Source organism: Choloepus didactylus, chromosome 19 (genome assembly GCF_015220235.1).
Source record: "Choloepus didactylus isolate mChoDid1 chromosome 19, mChoDid1.pri, whole genome shotgun sequence".
NCBI classification, from domain to species: domain Eukaryota; kingdom Metazoa; phylum Chordata; class Mammalia; order Pilosa; family Megalonychidae; genus Choloepus; species Choloepus didactylus.
Window position 1 is genome coordinate 30,311,046 of NC_051325.1, and position 26,958 is coordinate 30,338,003.

General features: G+C 47.0%; 1 protein-coding gene across 1 annotated transcript in view; it reads right to left on the minus strand.

The window, feature by feature from the left end:
• Positions 1–338: 338 nt before the first annotated feature.
• LOC119515257 (death-inducer obliterator 1-like) overlaps positions 339–26,958 on the minus strand; it is a 41,189-nt gene continuing 14,569 nt past the window's right edge. The window contains 10 exon segments of the mRNA XM_037811134.1: positions 339–3,146; positions 14,005–14,200; positions 14,848–14,937; positions 15,559–15,712; positions 16,149–16,689; positions 16,950–17,085; positions 17,338–17,466; positions 17,570–17,686; positions 18,869–19,028; positions 19,161–19,638. Of these exon segments, the coding sequence (XP_037667062.1) occupies positions 418–3,146; positions 14,005–14,200; positions 14,848–14,937; positions 15,559–15,712; positions 16,149–16,689; positions 16,950–17,085; positions 17,338–17,466; positions 17,570–17,686; positions 18,869–19,028; positions 19,161–19,638 (4,730 nt within the window). The 3' untranslated portion in view covers positions 339–417.

Consider the following 26,958-nt stretch of genomic DNA (forward strand, 5'->3'; position numbering starts at 1 on the left):
CTCTCCCTTAATCAGGCCCCAATGGTAACCCAATCCGAGGGCAGCAGGGGGCTCCTCCGACAGCACGTGACAGACAGGGGGAAAAAGGGAAAACCAGCCTTTTGAACACAGAAATACAGATGTGATGTCAGTAAAGGTATGGCTCTAAGGTCCACGGACATTGCCTTAACATTTACAACAGTCAGGTTCTTGGAAAAGATAGCTTTATAATCTGAAAAAGCAATATGCTTTTAGTGACACTTTCCCATTGCTGTAAATTTGAATGGAAATACTGAGTTCTTAGTTTTTAAAAAAGCATCAGAATTGTAAAGGTCTGAAATACCATTAATAAACCATCATACACAAAGTTACAGTCATGTTTTGAAATCCGGAATACGCCACCTTCACCCAGGCCACTGCCCGCTGGAGACCCCCGGCCTAGGCCTGCGCGGGGGCTGCACTGCCCGCCATGGGGGCCCGGGGCGCCTGGGCCTCCGGGTCGCGGCCGCTCTCCTTGCTCTTGCTGCGGTCCTTGGGGTCCCGGCCGCGGTCCCGCTCCTGGCTCCGAGACCTGTCCCGGTCGCGCCGTCGATCCCGGTTCCTGCTCCTCTCCCGGCTCCGGTCCCACTCCTTGTCCCGGCTCGCGGCCCTGTCCCTGGGCCGGGCCCACTCTCCGCCGGCGTCCTTGTCGCGGTGCCTCCCCCAGTCCCGCTCGCGCTCCCAGGGCCGGCCGTGCTCCCGCTCGCGCCGCCGCTCCTCGCAGGCCCGGCCCGGGCGCCCATCGGCCGTCTGCGCCTCGGGCTCGTACACCGGCTTCTTGGGTCCCGCTTCAAACCGCTCCCGCGGCCTAGCTTCGAAGGCCTGGTTCCCGTGCTCGTGCCCTTTGCTCTCTCGGAAGTCGGGGGGCGACCATTGCGGGTCGGCCTCGGGGCCCGGCCGGGGGGCGCCAGCGGGCAGGGAGGCGGCGGGGCCCGCATCGTCCCACCGCTCCTTCCGGGGCGGCGGCGGGTGGCTGGGGAGCTCCAGCAGCGGCCGCGGGCCAGACGTCGTCGCCGATGGGGGCTGCCCCTGGAAGTGAAACCGTGAAGGAGGCTGCTCATTTTTCTCGGAAAAGGGCGCCGATCCCCGGGGTCCAGCAAACGGAAGGGGTGCCAGCGCCCTTTGCCTTGCAAATCTCTGTGGTGAATTTACTCTTTGTTCTTCGAATTGCTGAGGCTGGATTCCCCTGGGGCCTGGCATGAAATTTGGTGCTTGGCCTCTAGGTCCTTCAAACTGATTGGGATGGGGGCTCCGGGCGGTGTCAAACTGACCAGGATGGGACCCCTTGGGGCCCACAAAATGGCCAGGGGGCAGTCCTCGCTGACCTCCAAACTGAGAGGGCGGAGGGCCTCTGGGTCCTTTAAACTGCGATAGCAGATGTCTCCTTTGGGCTCCGGATTGGAAAAGTGTGGAGCCCCGATTCCCCATAAACTGGGCCTGTTCAGGCCCTTCAAACTGGGCAGGAGGACCAGGCAGCTCGGTGTATGGGGGTTCCTGGAATTCCCTCTTCTCCCCATGGGTATCCTTGCGTTCCTCAAACTGGGATGGTGCTCCTGCTCGAGGCCCCTCGAGGTAGGAGGGCACAGGGCCCCTGTTCTCCCCGAAAGGAGGGGGCCCATGTTGTCCAGAGAACAAGGAAGGGATTGGCCCCTTCTGTGCCCCGAACCTGGGGGGCGGAGGCCCTCTTGGACCCTCGTGGGGGAGCTGCATGGCTGCGTCTTCCGGGCGCTCGCTCTGCTGGTCGCCGTGGTTGGACAGCAGTGGAGCCTTCTCACCGGGCACCCACTGGGGAGGCGCCAATTCCCGCTCCTCCTGGGCCAGCAGAGGCAGCTGGGCTACGTTGGGACCCCCAGGGGTGTCCCGGGAAGGCGGGGCACTGTGCCAGCCATTGGCCGGCGGCTTGAGCTCCCCAGCCTCGCTGTTCGCTGCCGCCAGCCTGCGGGCCAGCCGGGGGTCTCGGCTCGGCCTCGGGTCTGAGCTTGGGTGGGCGCCCTGGGTCACTGGGCTGCTGCTGGGAAGTAAGGTGGGCTTGTCTGGGATCTGTGGCTCTGGTTGGAACAGCTCCCCCTTGGTCAGCGAGGCCTTGGGTGGGGGTGACATTAACACCTCTGACACTGAGAAGTGGGCCATGGAGGCCCCCATGGCTGCCCTCTGCTGCCTCAGGGCCTCCTCCTGCTCCTCGAGCTGTCGCTTCTGTTCCTCAATCTGCATGTTCAGTGTCTCTAACAGTTTCTGTTGTTCAGCCAAGGAGGGAGTGGGAATATCAGCGGCATACTCAGCAGACCTCTCTGTGGAGTTGCTTTTAACATCTTCACACATTCTGTTGGGCAGGTCGTCAGTGGTGACCCTGGCCTCCTCTAGGATGGTCTCGTCTTCAGGGTCATAGGCCACCTCCTCCTCTTCAGCGGGTTCAGGAGGCTTTTCCGCGTCCCCACGTTTCCCTCGTTCCGGGAGTGGGGTGTGGAAGGCCCGCTCAGGACCATACTCTTCCTCGGGGTCATAGGGCCTGTTGTCCTCTTCTTCCTCCAAAGCGTTTTCTATTGAAAAGTGACCAAACTGCTGGACAATTGGATCTATCAATAGGGTGGCTGCCACCCCGTCATGCACCTTGGTTTTGGCATCTGGGTGGGAGGCTGCAGCAGACTCAGCAGAATCTTTGACAGGGGGCTGGAAGGATTTCTTTTTTCCAAAAAGAGTCTGGAGGATGTGTTCTAGGGGCGAAGCTGTCTTGGAAGCAGATGAAGCGGCGGAGGCGGCTGCCCCTGTGGCTGCCGTGGACGCAGTTGATGCTGTGACAGTGCTTGTGGCCCCAGGCTGGAGGGACGACATGATCTTTACCACTGACACCAAAGCTGGCGCTGCCGGGGGCTCCTGCAGGGGGGGCGGCGGCGACCCTGGGGGGGTGCTGCTGGCAGGCGCCTCTGCAGAGAGGAGCTGATACTTGGAGGGCTTCTTTTCAGGCTGAGGAGCTCCAGTTACTTTGGGGTAGGCTGCAACATCCACTTCTTGTGTTTGGAGCCGGCTTCGCTTTTCCTCTATCTTGTCCAACTCTCCAGCATTTGAAGGACACTTTATTTTCTGACAGATGACTAACCCAAGGATTATGTTTGGATGTGGTGACTCAAGACCTGAAAAACAAAATATTTGTGCAAATTTTAGAATCAAAATTCAGCTTTTATCCCTTAGAATAAACTGTATTAAGGGCTTTAGTGGGGAATATTCTCCACAGGTAGAGGGAAGGAGTTCGGTAGCAAAGTAAAACCAAGTTTGAAGAGCTTGTCACAGAGCCTGGCAGGTTCTAGTGGTGTGAACACTCCCCGTCCGGCCCTCATGTCCCCACAGTCAGCCCCTCGCCACAAACGACAGGACCCAGGGCCCAATTCATGAGCAAAATTCATGCTACATATTTCAAAATTGCGGACAAAGCTAAAGCACTAATGTGGTGGTGGTGGTGGTGGCGGTGGTGGTGAAGGCCAGTCAGCAAAAGTCTAAAATTGTCTTGAAAGTATTTATTTACTGGGTAGATTTTTAAACAAAATCCTAGTTTGGGATGTTCTTTTATCTGCTTCTTGCTTTCTTGCTACAGAAGGGTATCGGGGGAACTGTCCTTTTGTAATACAAACATTAAGCTAAATATGCTAATATATATCAAATAGGAACCAATTCCTTCACTCAATTATAATGAGCAGTAAAGCACAAACCATTAGGTAAATTCATTAGTCTCTTTTGTCAAAATTACGATTAATGGGGAAAATGCTACTAACTGAAAAGGCTAAATGTTAGGTTTAGAAAAAAATTCCATGGGCACTGACTTACTGAGAGTTCCTCAACACCGGGTCCTTGTAAACCCGGGACCCCAGGCTTAGGACACCCAACAGTGACGGGCAGAGCACATGGACACACGTGCTAGTGGTCATGGGGCACAGGGTGGTAGTTTTTTTTTTTTTTTAATTCAGTTTTATTGAAATATATTCACATATCATACAGTCATCCATGGTATACAATCAACTGTTCACAGTACGATCATATAGTTATGCATTCATCACCGCAATCTGTTTCTGAACATTTTCCTTACATCAGAAAGAATCAGAATAAGAATAAAAAATAAAAGTAAAAAAAGAACACCCAAACCATCCCCCCATCCCACCCTATTTGCCATTTAGTTTTTGTCCCCATTTTCCTACTCATCCATCCATACACTAGATAAAGGGAGTGTGATCCACAAGGTTTTCACAATCACACTGTCACCCCTTGTAATCTACATTGTTATACAATCATCTTCAGGAGTCCAGACTACTGGGTTGGAGTTTGGTAGTTTCAGGTATTTACTTCTAGCTATTCCAATACACTAAAACTTAAGAGGTGTTATGTATACAGTGCATAAGAATGTCCACCAGAGTGACCTCTCGACTCCATTTGAAATCTCTCAGGCACTGAAACTATTTCATCTCATTTCGCATCCCCCTTTTGGTCAAGAAGATATTCTCAATCCCACGACGCCAGGTCCAGATTCAACCCTGGGAATCATATCCTGCGTTGCCAGGAAGATTTACACCCCTGGGAGTTGGACATGGGGCAGTTTTAAAAAATAATGATTTCTTAAAGGATTATCCCAAACATTGTAAGTTGTGGTATATTGTTTCAGCAAAGCTACTATTCCAGTAAGGGTCCTCCCCCCAAAGTCGTAATACAGCCAGAAAGCCAAAGGGGAACAAAAATTCCACGTCACAAACCAGTAATTTAGGGAGAAAAGAACCAAGTTTGTTCCAATAGCAAAAGCTATTTAATATTACTCAAACTGCATAAATTCAACTTCTAGACCTTTTAAGATTACTGTGGTGTACAAAGGTATGTTACATTTCCATACTTTTTACTTACAATTAAAAATCAGTATTAAGATCCCTATTCTTTTTGTGATTAAAAAATATATATGGGAAATTACTTCCAGTAATTTTTCCAGACATTATTATATAGTCCTACAAAGTTTTGTCATTAATCTTCCTAAATTTCAGCCACAGTCAGTGCCACAGGCTGAGCTCCTGGGGTGGGCAGATTTCTATTCCCACCCCCTGCCAAACCAGTGGGGGGCGAGCCAGTGTGTAGGTCTGTCCATCCGCCTGGACCGAGGAGATCACTTTCTCCCTCCCTCCTGGCAGCCGAGGCCTCCTGCCCCACAGGCTGGGGTGTGAGTTGAGACGCACCCACCTCTTCCTAAGCTGTAAGGGGCCAGGCCCTATAACCTCACCACCAGCCCTTCACTGAAGAAATGGCTTCCAAATGCCCTCTGGCTGGCCCTTTTGGTAAGAGCTGGGTTAGGGAAGGACGAGAATTGCCAAGTTGGCCAGGCTATACTGAATACGACCAGAGTTTTCTGCCCAGCAAACGTGAAGGGCAGTCTATCAAGTTCATTTTGTAATTAACAAGAATTAAGGAAACTTTAACTTCAAAACAGTACTTCTCTCACTATAAAAGCTATTTATTTACCCAACACTTCACAGCCTACTGGAACCCAGTCGTTGGGTGTGGTCGATGGCCGAAATGCCTATTATGGCCTGTCTGGGCCAAATATATTTGTTGACAGTGGTCCCAGAACTCGCAAAATCAGTTCAATTACTGCACACTCTGCCAACATGCTGAGCCACAAGCTAAGTTCTGACATCTTCCCCCTTAAGAACCCTGACATCGAGGGCAGAAGCGAGGGGACATGCTTGAAGGCATGGGGGATGGTGGAGATGAGGAGCCAGGGGGAAGAAGACTGAGGGCAAGGGCCTGGCAGCCTTAGTTGGGGCAGGTCACCTCTAGCAGCTGTTTAGCCTCAACTCAGAGGGGCTATGCCACTCACTGAGGGAAAAGCTCAATTTCTACAGGGCTCTGCAGGGCCTTTGGCACAAACTGCATCCCGGGTCATAAGCTGTGTGTGGTGAGTAAATTATTGTGAAGCCCAGGAAGACACAGTGCCCAGGCCCTGTGAAGTGTGCCACCCCAGTGGAAACCTAACGGTCTAACATGCTTATTAAAGGAAAGAAGCATTTAGCTTGCCCCCGCCCTGGAGAAACTCTTTAGACTTCAATCTTTGTGCTGCATTCATCACAGGTAAGGTTATTACTAAATTACTTAATATACTGGTTTGAAAACAGAGCTATCTAGAGACTTGCATCTCCTTAGGCAGGTGGCATTTAAAAATGCTTCAAACTCTTAAGTATCTCATCTGTAGTCTAATGAAATGCCCAAACTGGATTAGTTTTGAACTTCCCACTAACCTTTCCCAGGACTTGACATTGGGCTGTCCCAAAAGGCATACCCCAATTCTGTAGTTATATGTTAGCACCTGATACTCTTATGTTGTGGTTGCATGACTATTTGAAATGTAACTAGCATCTTAGAAATAACTTGCTTATGGAAGAAACAATAGAATTCACTTCTGGCTTGGACCTTAGAAGCAATTACTGAGTTGAGGAGCAGTCCCAAAATTTCGTTCTACACTGCAACAGGGTTGGTGTCTAGCATGACAGTACCACACTGTGTGACTGCATCTGGGGTGGATGTCAGAGGGCCAGGCTCCCTTCTGTATGTCCCACTCCCAGCCCAGGGGCTCACCCCACTGTGATGGCTGCAGTGTTAAGTGTGCTGACCTTCTGGACAGTGCTTGTGTGTGTGTGTCAAGATGGTGCAGTAGGCAGTGAGACAAGCTGGCTGCAGTGTGGAGACTGGCAGCCCGACTCCCGACTGGTACAGTCCGAGGCCCAGGGCTGCTTCTTTGGTTTTGCAAAATTACTTCTTTTCTCCACTGTTAGAAGCAAGGATGCTTACTTACCCACCTCCCTTCTGAGGATTGTTGTGAGGTGTACAGTTCATAAAGTGGATGAGAATAAGCAATTAGGTGGGCAGGATATTTAAATATCAGCTGCAGTTAAAATATGCCACCCCTGACTTCCAGACAAGAGCCCTATCAGACTGAGCACAAGGGTGTTGAGCCTTCCCCTCCCCGCCACAGAGGAGTGAAAATGTGTCTTCAGAATGTGTGCGTGTTTGTAGCAAGTCTCTCTGGCTCCATGCATGCACCCCAGGGTTTCCGTGGTGAAGGGTCTAGCCTCAGACTCAGTGGTGAGAACTAGACCACAGATAGGAACTGAGAAACCCAGAGAAAGGTCTACCTGACAGGTGTGTGCCAATTAATCCCCGACCCACGGCCAACGCCCGAATGTGTGTCCAGGTGTGCCGGCAGTAGGGCCCGTGAGGCAAGGTAAAGCAGCCAGAGAAGAAAACCGCCCCACTCCTGATGACGGCTGCGACGTAGTCCCAGTGCCTTCCGGACATGCTATCAAACCTGACACATCATGGGATCATGCTTAGTTTTATTAAATAGGCAATCTGAGAGCTGACCCTTTCTCCTCACCCCCAAAGCTTTCAAAATGATACTGTTGGAGAAACTAAGACGGCGGCTAGCTGAGACAGGGCGAAAAAAATGCCTCCATGAGAAACACTAGCTAAAAACCAGAAAGTGACCCAGAATACCGGTTACAGCATTGCGCCAGCTGGACGAGGGCTCCTAGCTCCAGAGGGGCTGTATACTTGGTGAAACCAGGAGTCTGCATTCTGAAACGAGTGAGTAAGCTGGCTGGAAGACCCGCAGCCGTGCAGCGGGCTGGGGAAGCCAGAGTTCAGCGTATGGAGACCGTCTGGCTCTTTTGAGAAAAAAAGGGGAAAAATCCAGGAGCAGCTCCAGCTATGATTGTGGGAACCATGCAGTAAAACACAGCAAGAGGGGGCTGGGCCGGCCTCTTGGTGTCTGGCCAGGAAGATAGCCTGCAGCAGATGCCCTTGGGTCCAGGGGAACGGAGGGGAGAGCCGGAAGCAGAAAGAAACCCCGTGGCTAGCAGTCCACATTTAAAATTCTGAGAGAGAAAAATTTCCAACCAAGAATACTTTATCCAGCAAAACTCTCCTTCAAATTTGAGGGAGAGCTTAAATTTTTCACAGACAAACAAATGCTGAGAGACTTTGCCGATGAAAGACCTGCCCTACTTCAGATTCTGAGGGGAGCCCTGCCGGTGGAGAGACCAGGAAAGGAGAAAGAGATACAGAGAATTTTAACAGACATATATAGAACCTTACATCCCAATTCACCAGGACACTCATTTTTCTCTAGTGATCACGGATCTTTCTCCAGAAGGGACCATAAGCTGGGGCATAAAACAAGCCTCAAGAAATTAAAAAAAAACAGAAAAAAATGAATATACTCAAAACACATTCTCCAACCACAATGGAATACAAATAGAAGTCAATAATTTTTGAACAGTAATTCCACTAGTTACTTCCTACATGATATAAAATACACAAACTCTAAGGACAAATCAGTGGTTTTGAACTCAATGTAAAATATGCAACTTTAGACAACTATATAAAGGTGGGGGAATGAAGGAGTATAGGAACATAGTTTATGTGTCCTATTGAAGTGAAGGTGGTATCAAAGAAAAACAAGATTGATAGGGATTTAAGAGGTTAATTTTAAGCCCCACAGGAAACACAAAGAAATTATCAGAGAATATAACCATAGAGATGAAAAGTGGAGTTTGGGTTAAGAGAAATGGGGGAAGGGGCAATGGGGAGTTAAGAAAGGAGTGTAGGGTTGCTGTTTGAGGTGAAGGGAAATTTCTAGTAATGGATGGTGGGAAAGAGCATTACAACATTCTAAAGGTGATTAATCCCACTAATGGAAGGCTAGGGAGGGGGTGGAATGGGAAGATTTAGGCTGTATATATGTTTCCACAACTGAAAAAAAAAAAAAAAAAAGACAGTCTAACTAGATGACAGTTGAATGCTAAGGATGAACTTGGATGGGACTGGAGGATAGAGGACAGGTGGCTCAAAGGGACACAGTTGAGACATAAGGAAAAGGAAATATAGAATGTAAGCTTTGTATCATTGTTGAATCTATTGTACTTCTTAGCTGTGCTTAATGGGATTGCATAAAAGAATGTTCTTGTTCATGGGAAGTGTATACATGAATTATAGTGTATGTTCAAGGATGTGTGCAGCTAACTCTCATATGTTCAGAAGACAGAGCAATAGATGATGGATGATAGATAGGGCGGGAGGGAGGGAAAGAAATTGCGATGTGACAGCATGTTAAAGTTGGTGGATTGAGCTATCGGGGGAGGGGGGTCAGGGTATGATGGAATTCTGTGTATGGGGCTAGTATTGTTTTTGCAACTGTTCATATAACTTTGAATTTATTTCAAAATTTAAAAAAAAGATTTAAGAGACAAATGACAAATGCAAGGTGTGAACCTTGATTAGATGTTGCTTAGAAAAAAAATAAAATAAAAATCAGCTATAAAAAAAATGATACTGTTACCCCTAAACTAACTGACATGTTCCACTGTTTGTTATTTAAAATGAAAATCCTTGTTTTGAACTGGTCAAAGCAAAATGTTCATAGCTACTGGAATGGAAATTGTATGGGAATAAACAAGCAATGGTCTGAAGTGTGATTTGGGTAGAAAGAGACTTAGCAAATTCAGTGGGAAAGAAAGCCCCCCTCCCCCTGTACACTCAGACACATTCATGCACACTCATACACCAGACCCCTCCTTTCCAATTCTGAAATTCAAAGGCTTGTAGAAAACCACTGGACCTTAGCATGGGTCTCAGGCAAGAGGAGAGGTGTCCATCTTCGTCCAGAGGCCCAGGTGCCAGGAAAGGCCACCAGCAGCCCGGCCTCCTGCCTGGGGCACTCATTCCTGCACCAGGGGCCTTCGGGAGGCGGGACCTACTGCCACCAGCAACGCTGTGCTGTGGGCTTATCAAACGGGACAGCAGGGCAGGGCTGTCCCTTCTGCATGGATGGGCCTGGGTGGGTCCCCAAGAGCTACTAACAACTCAAATTTGAAGAAATGGTGACCAGTTTCCATGAAATATTTTTATTGATTTTGAAGGAGAAAGGGTAGCACATTCCATTGAAAGCTATTTTTGACTTTGGTTACAATTTCTGTGCAAATCTGTCGATACATATGTGAAAACTGAAGAAATGCTTACCTGACAATATTTCAAGTTATGGAATAAAAAAGACACTATGGATGTAAACATTCTAAGAAGTGCTTTCCAGTGTTAAAAATTCAGAGAAAATGAGCCTTTTCATTAAATAACCTTAAAAAAAAAAGGCAGCCCCCCCACCTCTTTAGCTGGGGAGAATGGTATGGGCTGCGGCCCTCTGATGTCACTCAGCAGGCCGAGTAATGGGCAGGCGCCCCACTGGTTCACCAGAGGTGACGGGGCCGCACCCTAAGTGAAAACCAGCGTGGGGATCTTAGCTTCAAGTCAAATCCTGTGATAAGCACATATCAGACCACTGGTGGCTAGCTTTTAAAATCTGACTAGATTTTAAAACTATGAATAAGACTCCGAAATGTGCAGACAATCCTTGACATCCAAACTCCTGCTCCTGAAACTGTCAGCATGACCGGAGTCGAGCTGTGCCAATGCCCAAAGTGGAAAAGATGAATACTTGGATTCTGGAGGGACCCAGGCTTTCAAGCTGTCCTCCAAAACAATGCCACCAAGGAGTCACTAAGACATGCCATGGGCAGGACAAGATGACCCAATATTTCTTGTGGACAGATCATAAAAGTGTGCAAGAACAGAAAGACTTCAGCAGGCTCTGGGTGTGTTCCGAAATGCTGCCTGTGCAGTGTGTGTGGCTGCAAGGAGCTCCACGTGGGAAAAATTCCTGATGTGAGTCCACGGTTGACAGTGTGCCGCTCTGAGACTCGGGGCGGAGTGGGCCAATCTGTGTTGCACCGAGTTACGGTATTCAAGAAAAGGGAACGATTTTGGTGCCGTCAGCGTCTTCACTTGCTTCTTGAGTGTGAACAGCAAACAGCAAGAGCTTGGGAAGAATGTTTCCATATCTGTTTGGTTCCCAAAAGCAAGTAGTTAAGAGTGGAGGAGGCAAGGGACCCTTGTAATTTTATGTGGCTAAAAAATGACTTTCCATAAACGGAGGTGTGTTGCGAGTTGGTCACGCTCTCCTGCGACACTCCCTCTACTCGCGAGGATACGGTTTCTTCTGTTTACTCCCAGTGGGCACTGACCGCACGCGCACACACCAGCCTCTCTGCAGTGACTGAGAGGGGCTGTGGGGTGGAGACAGAGCCACGTGCAAATCCCAGCTCGACAGCCCCCGGCTGTGTGACCTTAGGCAAGTGGCCCTCTGGGGAAGCACGGGGCACTCACGTGAAACCAGGGTAAACTGCTCCCTCCTCCCAGGGTTTGGGGGTGGAAGGGTGTCAGGTGAGTGTGGGGGTACACGCTAGGCCTGCAGCAGCGCTCAGACGAGGGCCCCACCTGAGACTCCCGCTGCCTCCCCACGGGTTCTGTGTGGAAACAACTTGGTGAAGGAACCATCGCAAGAGGAGAAACAGTCGGGCCTGCAGCCTTCCAAACACACACATGCACACACACACACACTCACACCCCAGTGACGTTACACCTATATGAGTAAGCCAGGACCCACACACGCACACTCGTGTCTAGAAAACACACAAGTCAAGCGCAACAAAGCGGTGAGTGAGTGAATCGTGTCAAGATCATCCGGCCTGGGGTCAAGGCTGTTTAGCCAACGGGAAGTGACTAAAGTATTGTATAGACATGTAATATTTCTACATATACATACATCAAGCACTGAGAGCAGGAGGGTGAAACAAATGAAAAGCCCCATATGACAAATTTAACAGGCTTATATGATTTAGGAGAAAAGCATTTAAGTTAAAAAAAATATATTTAAAAGCTTATGGGCAAAATTTTAGTGATTACTTTTCTAAAACCCTCTTTCCTGTATTATTACAACAAATCAAACCAGTTCTTCATTGTGCAGGAAAACCTGTGAGGCTTTGAGTCCCCCTTCGGGCGACGCTGGTGCACCCAGGAGGTGCTGGGAGGGAGAGAGTGTGGTGTCCACCCGAGCACCAGTGTCCTGGTGCCCCCTGCCACCGGGAAGTGCCCGTGGGGCAGCTCTCCCCTCCTCCCTCTGCCTCGGGGCCCACCAGCCGGGACCGTACCCCAAAGGCCCTTCCTCTAGTGGCCCTCCCTCGATGCCCCTGACTGCCCACGGTCATGGACCCAGGCCCAGAGCAGGGCAGTTCCCACCTGTCAATTCATGATCAAGGCAGGGGCAGCCCTGAGGCTCTGTGCAGCCGGTGCCCCCAGGGGCTTGCTAAACACACACCCGACCATTTCTAGTGATCTGACAAAGATGTAACTCATGACGGTTTTAGTGTAAAATCTGGAGAGGATCTCAAACGAGAATTCAATATTGCTATATAATAATTAATATTAAATGTTTCTTTAGAAAGGGGAAGTTCAGTACCTACTGATTCACATTTCTATAAATAAAAGTGCTTTTTTTTTCACCCTGAGAGGAAAGTGCTATGTGGTATGACGGAGTCTATAACAATGGGGAAAAATATGCTTATTATACACTATCCCCTACACAAGCTCTTATACTTGTGACTGGCCGGAGGCTCTTCGCACGTGTCTGAGAAGTCAGCTTCTTGGTCTTCACCTTCAGGAAACAGGTCATCAAGGACGAGGGCCGGCGCTCTTCACACAGGCGGTCACCAAGGACCTCCTGCAAGGATTCCTCCTGGCCACCAGTTGCAGCATTTTACCCAAGTAGCATTAGAGATGACATTCTGAAGTACTTTGCTTTTAAGATATATTTGGCATTGAAACGATTTAACGTATCATGCAGTAAATACTTACCCTGGAATTATTGATACCAACCGATACCCCTCTGGGCACAAGCCCAAAGGGTAGGGACAAGTTGACCCCGTGCCACCCAGCACTAAGCAACATGCTCCAGCCAGCACCTGGGGGGTGGGCCTGTGCTGGATGTGCTGCTGCTGGCCCCATGCACAGGAGCATGGAGGGGGCCACCCTCACCCTGGGTCCCAGCTAGGGTGTGTGCAGCATCAGCAGCCTCTCTCCCCAAGCGGAGTTCTCCTCCCAGCTCCCCAGCAAGGCTCCGAGGAGCATGTGGGTGCGAGTTCTGCACGGCTGCGGGGCAGGAGCACAGGCCCTGGACTGGTGGCGGGCAAAGGACACCAAGGTGCCCATGTCTACGGTAGCACCAGTCAGTGCTCAGGGTGGTCGGCCACCGCCTCTAGAACAAAGCACTTTAAAGAGCACTTTAAATGTGTTAGAAACATCATCTTTTAGGTAGTATCAGTCCTCTGCGGATTTTATGACAAGTAGACACTTTAATTTAGGCATCTTATGCTATTTCTCCAACTTAAGTCACATAAATGTCTGCTAAGGGGTTAAGAAAGAGCTGGGCACCAACAGCCTGTTGCCCACCCCGGAATCACCCTCAGCTCCTTAAATCTGAAATTGTTTTTGAGGTCAACTTGTAAGTAAAAGCAGTACTTTTTAAAGAATGAGAAAACACAAAATAGGTTGCCAAGGTAAAATGTAAGCAGATTTAGAAGTAATTATCCTAGAAATATTTTTCTACTTTACTAGTACTTTCTGCCTCCCAGAAATTAGTTCCAACGGAAGAAGTGACCCCAGAGGGAAAGCAGTCGCTGAGGCCTGCCCGTGCCTGGGCTGAGCCCGAGTGAGGAAGAGTCTGGCCCCGACACAGCATGAAACATTACCTTTCCTCTCTGTGAGCCGCGGGGCCTGTGTTTGAACATTCTGGGACAGGCTGGCTGAACACTGCAGAGGCCTCCCCTTCTCCACAAAACTCCCCTGAGAGTTTATGCTGAAAACCAGAGGTGCTTCTAGCACAACACCCCTGTATCCTAGAAGCTGAGTGTTCTGCCCCAATCCAGCGCCCAACCGTCCTGATTCCTGCTCCGGAAGAGGCACGGTGGGCGCCAGATGCCATTACCCGCTCGGTGGCAAACTCAAAGGCCTCCGTGTCCATGCCGAGGGGGTGCACGGTGTGGGAGGTGCCTGATGACCACCCAGGACGTTGGCGCTTACCTGGTCCCTTGAAGGGCAAGAGTTTGGAGGGAATAGGGTCCTTGGCACTCAGGGGGATCAGGTAGAGGTCCTTGATGTGCCTGTTGTTATTAGCTACAACACCGAAGCGGCCGCGGCTGCTAAAATATGAGTAGAGGGAAATATAAGCGACTTCTTCCTCTTCTGTTGCCGGATGGAAACAGATCAGACACAGCTCCTGCAACACAAACAAAGGACAAGGGGGAAAACATTGACTTGCAGCTACTCTAGAACAGCATCCGCTCAAAGAGCTGCACTTAAACCCCCAAAGGAAGGCCTGAAGTGGGAAATAATAGCAATTTTGATTTTCATTTTCAAAGCCCTGCTGTCCAATGTGCTACATAATGAAGTGGTCAAAGAGCACATAGGCTCATGCGTCACGCTGCCACCTGTGAGAACTATGGACACTTCCCAAAGAAAACAGTCCGTGCAGACACCTGTGGATGCATCTTCAGGGCATCACAGAACACTAAAGCCCAGCCAGGAGTCCAGACCTACCAAGGAAGATCTTTTACAAGTTCCCACCCTCTACTTCCATTAGAAAACAATAAAGGAACACAGCTTAGACAGGTCTTACAAAAACTGCATAAACATAATTAAAACAAAATCAATAAGGAACCTTCTACCACTATATTCAAATATATGCAAACAGATATTCTTTTCCTCCAATAAGCTTAAGTTTTTAAAATATTCACCTCGAAATAGCTAAAAAGCTATAGGCTGACATTTCAAGTGCTAACCAACCCATCCAAATGACAGATGAAAAAAAGAGATGTGTTTCAGTAAAAACTATCTTTCACTGTTCCACAGATTATAAGCGGATACCTTAGAAGCTGAAGATTTGAGTTTGCCAACATAATCCCAAACTGTCTTTGGTGCGATCCTCCCACCAATGTGAATCGTGTCGGGCAAGTCCTAAACAGAAAGCACTGTGAGTAAATTCCTGCTGAAACAACAGCATATACAGAGACTGCTGTAGCCACTTCAAGGTACCCAACTATGTGAACTTCAAGAAAACCACAACCACTTCAAGGAAAATGGTAATAATTCTATTAAAGCTGACTGGTTAACTACAGTCCATGATTACGAATCACCAAACCCAGGGGTGGTGTAAGAATATCCTTCTGTCAAGCGAGGTTTCATTTAGAAAGCACTGCTCATCACTATTATGTTACCTTTAAAGGAACAGATTCTAACCCAAAATGACTGGGTTTGCATTAACTGTGAAAAGCAAGGGTTGCCTGCCATGGCAGTTACACATGCAAGCCAGCCTGAGGCCAGGTACTCCCCCCCCCCCCCCCAAACATCAGTGCCAGACAGAGGAAGGAGGAAAAAGGATTTGGGCATTTCCATGGTAGGTGCAAGGCTGATACCTCCAACCACCCGACGTGCTTACTCGCTGTAGCAGCCTCTCCTGCACCTTTAGAGGCACTTCACTTTCTAGACGCTCCCTTAAGAACGCCACATGCATGGCCCTAGTGTGTCGTGGGAACACTCTTGTGCACACGCGTGCACACACACATTCTTGGTCCTAACCTCAGTGAGATAATCAAAACACCCAGAGACAGGATATGCCTTCGTGACAAACTTGGCCACACTCTGCATGTTAATAAATCCTTTCCAAATGGTGTTGAGTCGAGATAAAAACAGGGTCGTATCTCCTTCTGGAGGGGAACGTGACTCTGAGATGCTATAAAATAAAACCATGGAAAATAAGTAAATGTCTAATTCTCTCTGCAAAATGAGAATGTCTGAAGTATAAAGACTTTATACATCTAAAAGCAAATGTGAACTCCTACAAGTTTTTATGGTGTACCTTCTCCAATTTACCACTTTAATCACAATTATATAAACAGACATAACAGGTCAAAGAAAAATAAAGTGAAAAGGAAGTAAAACCAGATGGTCAAAAATGCAAATCTCAGTTTTCAAGACTACCCTCTGAAGTGATAATTAAATCTCATAAAACCAGGCCATTTTTGCCTTTTTCAAACATTAAAGAGTAAGTTGTATTTCTGGGTAAATCCCAGAGTAGAGCTATTTATCACTAATTATTTTCCTTTTTTTTTCCATCTAAAAGACATAAAACAGGCTTGGTTCGCTCAGACTGCATCTGAAAGACGCACCTGATGTTCCGGGATGGTGGAAGTGACAAGTATCTGGGATCGGGTGAAGAGGACGGCTTAGCCAGGATGGACTTGGGCATCGTGACCGAAGTCAGGGCAGGCGTTGGAGCGTCTTGTCTGGTCTCTGCCGTGTGGGCGCTGTCCAGAGAGCTGCTGGGGCGGGGGGCTGCTGTGGGGGCCGTGGCTGCACACGACGCACCCGACGCACTCCTGGGGTCCCTGCCAGACACCGTGACCGTGGTGAGCACACCAACCCCACAGGGGGCTGGGCAGGGGGGGAGCTCTTCCAAAGGGGAGGGCTCAGGGGTGCTGCTTCCCGAGGGGACAGGGAAGTAATTCCTCCCCGGGTTTGGATGAGATGTGCTTTCCAGTTCTGGTTCAGAAGCAGTGTTGGGCAGTGTTTCTGGCATCACTTCCTCTGCTGCGTTAGGGACAGGCTCAGAGAGAGAGCTGTCGTACTTGGATTTTGGGTCTTCTCTCTTAGTAGAAGCCGACAGTTTTTGTTTTTTTGGAGCTGGTTCAACTTCTGAGGGAATCTGACCTGAAGAATAAGAGGAAAGATTTCCTGAGGTATCTGAAACATTAGAGAGCACATCTTGCCTGTGAATAGATACTTTCTTACAAGAATGAAACAAATATTATAAAAGTAGGGGCTAACTTTCTAAACTCCAGAAAAACCACCATAGCCCTTTTTAAAAAAACTTGGGTCCAATATCAAACACCATTAGAAGGATCAGTGATTTTAAACAAAATCAAGTTCAGTCTCATCTCCAAAAGTTTCACCTCCTAAATCATGCTTACCTGTACAAATTTTACAGTTTAGATCAAAAAGATGTGCACAGTGCTGGCTTGTTGTGTCTTTCAACGTACTGCTGAAGACATCAAGAAGAGGTGCACTTCTTTTTTCAGGTATAGCTCGAACCGATTCTTGTTGTTCCTAGAAGTAAAATAAAAAAAAACGGAGTGGCTCATTTCTTTACCAAATTAACAATATACATTAAAAAAAAAAAAAACTAAGTTAAATAACTCGTGAAATTAAGAACCACTGAACACAAGTACTTGAGAAATTACACAATTATATACACCTGTTATAAACAGTGACTTACCCAATAACTTAGGCACCTGAAAATATCTGGAATGGTTAAATTTTAGACTATATTTCTTAACACTTAAAATCCCAAATGCTTACATCTGAATCTGATACTGATGGAGAATCTTCCATATCTGGAATGGTTTCCTGTTTAATGGCAGTCTTCCTGCTTTCATTAAGCAATTTAGTTCTGGATTCCATCACCCAAAGACAAAAACCATTTTAAATCTTGTTTTCTAAGACAGTAGATCATTCACACAGCTTTATTAACATTTCTGGAAGAGGGACATGTTTAGCACCTCATGAAGCATCATTTTCTACAAGTACTCACAGATTTTGCTGGTCTCTCTTTCCACATGGAGAGCTCCTTAGAGACAAGTTCTTCTGGCTTCATTCTGACAAGTTTTGCCAAAGAGATTTCTTCCCGCAGAACACAACGGAAGAGCCCCTATGAACAAACAACTTTGGTTCACTCTCTCACAGACATCTGAGTGTCTGTAACCTGGCATACGAGGGACAAAAAAAGCAGTGGGTACAGCTGGTGCGAGGCCACGACCAGCAGGCCCCAGACCCTCGGCACTCAATGGTGCCCGGCCCTGTGCCACGCCCTTCAGGGCCACAATCCCATTTAATTCCCACCACGGCCTGTTGAGAGTAAGCATCAGCCTGTGCCAACTGTATAGCAAACTGGAGCAAGCCTGGAAAAGGTTACATACTAAGACCATATAGAAGATTTCAAGGTCTACACTGCACTGATGTTACTAAAAAGGACCTCTTCAGGAAAAACAAAATCATGTAGACAGCCGGGAGCACATGCCCAAAAGGTCCAGTGTGGAGAAGAGAGGTGGAAAGAAATCTTTTCTACCAGGGGTCGTTAACAATGGCATGACAGAATGCGAGAGCATGTGACACTGACCCTAGAATATCAGCCAGAAGTGCAGAGGTGGCCAGAGTGAATGCCTGTGAAGATGGTCACCCTGGCATGGCAGGAGGCTTCAAGGAGGGATGGGCTGGGCTGCTTATGTGACACAGATGCGACACCCAGCAAGCCAAATGGCCTTCCACCTCATTTCCACTGTGATCAAATGGGAACAGCGCTGCCTCCTCCACCCCTTCTGTGAGGAGTGAGTGTTACCACACACTCAGTGCTGTGAGCAGATCCCATTCAAATGGGGAGCACTGAAGGGAGTGTTCACTGTTATCACTTCTTATTGACCTCACTTGGCCCAGCAGGGGCGGGGGTGGGAAGAGAACAAAGCAAAGCCCATAGGTTGTGGAGGCAGCCCGGAGAATGAAGACTCTGAACTGCATGCTGGACCAACAGGGAGCCAATGAAGTGACTGGAATTTTACAGCAATGCTTAGAAGTGGTTAACCTGGTGAAATACAAGACGAGACTTCAGGGGCAGCTGGTTAGTTCAGATAGGGAAGGGAACAATAAACCAACCGTCTTGTTACCAAAAACATGCGGGCATTTGACAAGCATCGCAGAGGACGGAAATACTTTTTTAGCTTTCCCCGAAGTGATTTACATGTCTCCAAACACCACATTTAGGTTATTACTGTGAATTGTAACTAACAGAAATAGATAATTCACCGGCAAGTCTATTTCTGTGTCAGGAATCACACACCTGATTTTTAGGGTCCTTGAGGTTGAACATGATGCTGCGGTATTTACTCTTGTAGCGATTATCTGTAACTTGAAACAAGTTAAACATCTCCTTCTCAATGTGGAGGGCAGTTTTTCCCACTTCGTTTTCTGTCATGATCAAGTCGTCGCTGTCACTGACTCTGCATGGAATAAGAACAGTTGCATAAACCATCACATATTGCATGTCTCAAACACCAGGGCAATCTTGAAACTACCACTGTAAGTGAAAAAGCCGCAACTTTAATGATAAGAAATGAAGTAAAACAGCCCACCTTTTCCACAAAATCTCTTTTAAAGAACGTCGAATATTTTGCCGAATCTGTGAGTTTGGCTGTGACAGGGCAGGACCGTTGGCCACGAGCCGTCCTGGGGCTGGAGTGGCCACAGAGGCAGAAGCAGCTGCCCGCTTCATGACTGCTCTTCCCAGGGTGGGAGGGCCGGGCAGTTTCTTGGAAGCGGATGCCGCAGCGACAGGTGTCAGTCCTGACTGTTTGGCAGTTGGGGTGCTGCCCAAGGGAGGGGCTGCAAGCCACAGTCTCTCGGGCATGGAACCCTTGAAACCCAAGGGTGACTTTTTCATGGCCTGTTTGGCTGCTGACATGTGAACAAAAGAAGGTGACTTCTCCAGAACTAGTTTTCTGGGCAAGGAAGAAGGTGGTTTGCTGGCTATAGCACCTGAAGGAACCATTTTCTTGGACACTGCAACACTGGCTGTCATTTTCTCCTCAGGTCTTTTGTCCTCCTTCATGGCTGCAAAGGAAACAAAATGCAAGGGCTCTTCAGGAAGAGAGTAAAGCATCAAGTGTGCTTTGTCACTTGAATTGTTAAAGCACTATGGTCCATCCTTCAACTAGCAAAAACTTAATAGGTACACTTATATGCAGTAAATTTAGAGAAAAGGACTTTTAAAATAATAGTAAACTTAGGAAAGAAGTATAATATGAGCTATCAGTAGTGTTTATGACAGTGACTACTTTAACTCTTACAGGAAGAAAATCGATTTTATATTAAAATAAACTTTAGACTTCAGTGAAAAAAGTCTAGTTATCAAAAGCTAGACTAGCTGCTGTTTTAAATCATGAGCTGTCTGAAGAACAAATTTCATATTATTCTAAAGAAACTAGAATTTTAATAATGAAGAATTTAAATGCCATTTAAAAAATGGAGTTTCAAAATATTTCAAAGAAAGGATAAAATGGGCAGATTTTCTTTAAACGCAAATTCACAATCCTGACGGAGCCCACCAGGCCTCCTAAGGACACAGCAGTGCCCCACTCTCCATACGATCGTGGGGTCACAGCTGTGCATTGGTTTATTCTCTTGGACAAAAGTCACTTGGACGCACGGAGAAAAAAATGAGCAAGCTTAATACCAATATGGGGAAAATCAATCCTATCATTACACTAAAAATTAGAGACAAAAATAAAGTGGTCCTGTTATCTAAGTGTTCCCAATTATAACCCTCGATTTGACTCATGGGGTCAGACAAGTAATAAACTAGTGCTTTTAATCCAAACAAGGACTGTTGTCAAAAGCTAAAACAAAGGCACACAAAACCCCTCAATGTGCACAAAAACCCTATAACACCAGTACCTTTAAAAACATACCAGGCACACTGAACAACTGCTTAAACCCCAACCCTCTCTCTGTTAGGCCACCAGAACTCAGGTCTTCAGGAACCAAGGAAGACGAGCCCGAGGCCCACTGCAGCCCCACTCTGGCTCGTGTCCGACTGCAGCAGAGCCAGAGCACACAGAGGCCTGAACGCCGACGGCATTAGGGAGCTTGCTTCGGCACACCACGGGAGGGCAGGGGCAGAAGAGGAACAAGACGGATACGGGGCCACTTCCCGGCAAGTCCCCCAGGATTGCCTTGGAGGTGGCTGCAAGCATCACATGACAGACCAATGTTGGGGTCCCCAGAGCTACACTGGGAGGCGATCAGATCCCACAAGGTGGGACAAACTGAATCGGCTTTCCCAGGGCGGGCCCTCTTCCCACATGTCTCCCATGAGCCCTAAAAACTCCCGAGCACCAGATGGGGAAATTCTTCCAACAGATGTTTCAGATCCCTTCCATTCTACCCAGGGAATAAAAAGTGTCACTGCTCTTCCCACCAATGTTCAAACTGTTCCCGATAAACCCAGCGGAAGGAATGAAAGCAAGGGCGAGGGATGATTTAAAGCCTGATCCAACAAACAGAGCCGCCAGGAGGCCTTCAGAACTCTCTAGAGGCCCGTGCAGGAGCCCGCCAGTCCCCAGCAGCCTGTAGCCACGGCACTGCCCATGGTGAGTGCATTCTGATTTACACACTAATTGGCACTGAAAGCCTGGGGCTTCAAGTTTTTTCACTTTATACTATAAAGTTCCTTAATTTTACAAAATTTGCAACAGTACTATGGACCCAAAACTTCCAGCCCCAAGCAATCACGACTTCCCAAGATCCCTGTGCCCACCCCCCACCCCCCCACAGAGCAGCTGGCTCAAAGGCCACAACCGCCCCAGTGGTCACTACATCACAGAACACTGCATTCCTTTGGGAGCTGGGTTTTTAAATAAATTGCATTATAAAGCAATGACAATGTCAAAACAAAGATAGGGGCACATAAAGAACAAAGAAAAAACTTTTTACTACCCAGAAAACTTTATTTGTACATGTATTATTTCATCAGATCACATTTAAATAAATACTTAAGGAGTTACCATGTCCTTGGTATTCAAAAAAAAAATTTTTTTTAACAGTTAACTCTTAACTAGCAAAAACCACAGCATCTAACTTGAAGTACTTTTGGACTTAGGTCCAACAACTGAGAACCCTTTTCTTGGGGAAGGGATAGGGGCGGGAAGAGGAACGAAAGGTGCCTGCGGCACAGCGAGGTCAGTGCTGGAAGGCGAAGTCCAAGGCCCAGGGCCCAGAGCCAACCCAGGTTCCCGAGGCCCGGGACCCACCCACCAAGAGCACAGCCGTCAGGAGTCACAACAGGAACGGGCCAGTTGCAATTAAAATTGAGACCTAAAGCCAGGTCAGTCAGTGTCTTTTATAAATTTTGTTGAGTATATTTTACCAGTGTCTTAAAGTAACTCTAAAAGGCTGTCTAAGGTGCTTCCAGAAACTCCAATAAAATGCCTCGATTGTAACAAATAGGACACCTGTGCGAAGGGACCTGAAAACAAATCTTTAGTGACTTTTAACATTTACACTGCTTCAGGTAACAGATACATGCTAGCTTCAGACTCCTCCAAATCCTGACCTGCAGACTAAGGAGTGTCCACCCAAGAGTGCACTACTTCTAATGGCTGAAGTTCTTCAAGTCAGTTCATTTTCCCCTTGATTCAGGACAAAACAAAGTCAAGATATGTTGCGGCCATTTCCAATACATGAGATTAAAATTACCTATTACCGATTTCAGAAGATGGCGGCATAGAGAGGAGTGGAAGCTAAGTAGACCCCTGGAACAACTACAAAAAAAAAACCAGAAACAACTAGTAAATAATCCAGAATAACTGCGGGGGGACAAACGAGACCATCCACTCATCATACACCAACCTAAATTGAGAGGAATGCCCAAGAACACAGCATAAAATCTGTAAGTGAAACCTGCGGAACCAGGTCGGGAGACCCTCTCCCCCATAGCCTGAGCTGCGGAGCCGCGTGGTGCCAGAGAGAAGCTCTCTCCCAGCAAGCGAATACGGCTCAGCTGAGCTCCAACTGGGGTTTTAAGTAGCGAGTGTGAACTGCTCACTACAGGTACGCAGCCCCAAAAAACAGACAGAGGCTTTGGGTGACGACTGACCTGGGAGAGCCAGAGGGTCGCCTTGGACTGGGTCTGAAGGGGACTATCTGTTTCTTTTTTGGCTCAGTGGAGAAAGCCCCAGTCATTTTCAGTTTCCAGGGCTGTGACTCTGGGAAGGGTAGAGACAGCACAGAGAGAGCGAGACCATTGAAATGCTAATGACCTCCACCTGAGGGGTCTGTCTTCTCTAGGAGGAAAGGGGTGGGGCCCTTTCCATTCAGAACCAGACCCCAGAGCCTGTGAGAACACGGCCATACCTCCTCATATCAGTCAAGAATTATAGGCTAACAGGCATCACCTGCTGGACAGAAAAGCACAGTGACCCGAGGCATCAAAGGGTGGAGCAATTTCCACACCCACAGGGAAACCAGATACTGAATATTTCTTCCCTCTGGGACCTGAGCCTGTTCTGGTCTGGGAAAACCTGATTTGGATAACCAAGGAAACCACGCCTAGACAACAGAAAATTACAACCTACACTAAGAAAAACAGAGTTATGGCCCAGTCAAAGGAACAAACGTACACTTCAACTGAGATACAGGAATTTAAACAACTAATGCTAAATCAATTCAAAAAGTTTAGAGAAGATATTGCAAAAGAGACAGAGGCTGTAAAGGAAGCACTGGGCATGTATACGGCAGAAATCAAAAGTTCAAAAAAACAATTAGTAGAATCTATGGAAATGAAAGGCACAATGCAAGAGATGAAAGACACAATGGAAACATACAACAGCAGATCTCAAGAAACACTCAGGAACTGGAGACCAAAACACCTGAAAGCCTACACACAAAGGAGCAGATGGAGAAAAGAATGAAAAAATATGAGCAACGTCTCCGGGAATTCAAGGATGAAACAAAGTACAATAATGTACGTATCATTGGTGTCCCAGAAGGAGAAGAGAAGGGAAAGGGGGCAGAAGCAATAATAGAGGAAATAATTAATGAAAATTTCCCATCTCTTATGAAAGACATAAAATTACAGATCCAAGAAGCACAGCATACTCCAAACAGAAGAGATATGAATAGGCCTACGCCAAGACACTTAATAATCAGATTATCAAATGTCAAAGACAAAGAGAGAATCCTGAAAGCAGCAAGAGAGAAGCAATCCATTACATACAAAGGAAGCTTAATAATACTATGTGCGGATCTCTCAGCAGAAACCATGGAGGCAAGAAGGAAGTGGTGTGATATATTTAAGATACTGAAAGAGAAAAACTGCCAACCAAGAATCCTGTATCCAGCAAAGCTGTCCTTCAAATATGAGGGAGAGCTCAAAATATTTTCTGACAAACAGACAATGAGAGACTTTGTGAACAAGACACCTGTCCTACAGGAAATACTAAAGGGAGCACTACAGGGTGATAGAAGACAGGAGTGCGTGGTTTGGAACACAATTTTGGGAGATGGTAGCACAACAATGTAAGTACACTGAACAAAGGTAACTATGAATATGGTTGAGAGAGGAATATGGGGAGCATGTGAGACACCACAGGAAAGGAGGAAAGATAACGACTGGGACTGTGAAACTTGGTGAAATCTAGAGTATTCAACAATTGGGATAAAATGTACAAATATGTTGTTTTACGAGGGAGAACAAGCAAATGTCAACCTTGCAAGGTGTTAAAAATGGGGAGGCATTGGGGGAGGGATGCAATCAGCATAAACTAGAGACTGTAACTAATAGAATCATTGTATTAAGCTTCCTTTAATGTAACAAAGGTGACATACCAAGGTGAATGCAGATAAGGGGGGGATAGGGGAGGCATGTTAGACACTTGACATTGGTGGTATTGTCTGATTCTTTATTCTACTTTGATTTAAGGTTATTTTTCCTTTTGCTGCTTCCTAGCTGTCATTTTTTTTTCCTCTTTCTTTTGCCTCTCTACCTTCTTTGACTCTCCCTCCTGCCTTGTGGAAGAAAGGTAGATGCTCTTATATAGATAGTGGTGAACGTGGTGAACACATAAATGTATGACCATGCAGAAAACCATCCATTATTTACTTGGGATGGAATGTATGGTGAGTGAACAAAACCATATTAAAAAAAAAATGGGTTGATGACAAAACCTCGAGGGCAATATACTGAGTGAAATAAGCCAGACACATAAGGACAATTATGGCAGGGTCTCACTGATAGGAACTAATTATAATATGTAAACTCATAGACATGAAATATAAGGTACCAAGATATAGGACAAGGCTTAAGAATGGGGAGTGATTGCTTAGTATGAGCAGAATGTTCAATTAGGATGAACTGAAATGTTTGGAAATGAACAGGGGTGTTGGTAGCAAGATGTGAGAGTAACTAACAGCGCTGAATGGTGTGTGAATGAGGTGGAAAGGGGAAGCTCAGAGTCATATATGTCACCAGAAGGAAAGTTGGAGGTCAAAAGATGGGAATGTATAAAACTGAATCCTATGGTGGGCAATGTCCATGATCAACTGTACAAATACTAGAAATCGCTTCCATGAACCAGAACAAATGTATGACAATACAATTAGAAGTTAATAATAGAGGGGCATATAGGGAAGAACTATCTACCTATTACAAACTATATACTACAGTTAGTAGTATTTCAACATTTTTTCATAAACAGTAACAAATGTACTATATCAATACTACGAGTCAACAATTGAGGGGGGTTGGTTCGGGATAGGGGAGGATTACAGTTTCCTTTTCTTTTTTTCTTTTTTCATCTTTCACTTTATTTGTTGTCTGGAGTAATGAAAAGTTTCTAAAAATTGAACAAAAATTAAGTGTGATGGATGCACAGCTGTATGAGGGTACCAGGGGCAAGTGATTGTACACTTTGGATCTTTAGATAATAAAAATGAAGGAAAAAATAAATAAATAAATAAAGCAAAAAAAAAATTACCTATTACCAAGAATGGGTGAATAGTAAATGAATATAACCTACTAATAAAGCAAATAAAAAGGTATTTTGCAACATTAACTGCTTCTGCCCTTTTAGTCAGCCTTCATTATTCCTGACCTACACCTCAGAATTTATAAATTAGTACAGTTAAGTAAATAAAAGATTGTTCGGTAAAATTTTCTGAAATTGGTGGATTTCAATGGCAAGCTGGCTAAAATGTTCTTCTTTCAAAGGGAAGTCCTATCCCACAATTGCTACATTCCTGCCCCTCCCCGGCATGCCAGGCCTGGGTGAGGAGCACTGGGACTGCAGTGATGGGTGTGGACTGCAGACCAGCCCTGGCAAGGAGCTAAAAGCACTACCCTTGAGCAGAGCTAACGTTCACCTTGCAAGTTCTTCATCTAAATTCTTTTTTAACATTATCATGTTGTGTATAAATGCATAGAAGGGCAAGGCGTAACTGAGCAACCAACCAATCAAAAAATAAAAGCTATTCTAGAAAAACAGAAGCCTTCACACCTCCCCCCCGCCTCCCGCCCCCCCGACAACTGAAGCTGGTTTGGAATGCTTTCGGGGTTTGACAAAGACTACCCTGCATGGTGCTACCTTTTCTGGCTAGTCCACAATGATATTGTACTGGTAGCACTAAGCGCTAAAATGACTCCATCAGCCATGGAGATGCAATACACAAATTACCCAACAGCCCTACCCAGGGAACCGAAGGAGGTGACACACTGGAGCGTGTGCCGTATGTGCTACTCTCACTCAGTCTCCTTTAGCTTCCACAGGGACATCCCTGCGGCCTGCTGGGGGGAGGCAAAGTGTTGCCCCAACTCCAGGTGCAGGAACTGACCCTGGAGAGCCAGCTTAAACCTCAACAGGTACTAGAGTAAAAGCCACTGGCCCCAGTGAGGCTGTTTTGCAGCGTCTGGCCACTTACTTATCATGGAAACAGGTTGTTGGGGTTGAGCCTCGATGTGAGCAGGAGGCCCTACACGGGGACCAGGAGCAGGCTCTCTGCTTGGCTCGTGTCCTGTGAGCACGAACTGAAGCTTCCTGTCCCACCTGCAGGCTGGCTGTGGCACTACAGCATCACCAGGAGACACTGGTGGGCTGAGCCAGGGGGAGAAAAGGAGACAAAATACAGGTCTCCGGTAGAACTGTGCCGGATGTTAACTTGGACAGAACCAGTGTAAACTGCCTGCCTGCTCCAAGATAAATGTGACAGCAAGAGTGGGGTTAAAACATGGAGCACAAAGGGTTTGAAGCAGCCACACCCGACCCCACAGATACTGGGCTCTTGGTGATTGCTCCCACCAGACCTCTCCTCACAGGCAAACGAACTGGTGACAAGAATTGAGGGCTAAATGCAGATGGTTGTATTACCTGTTGGTCCCCC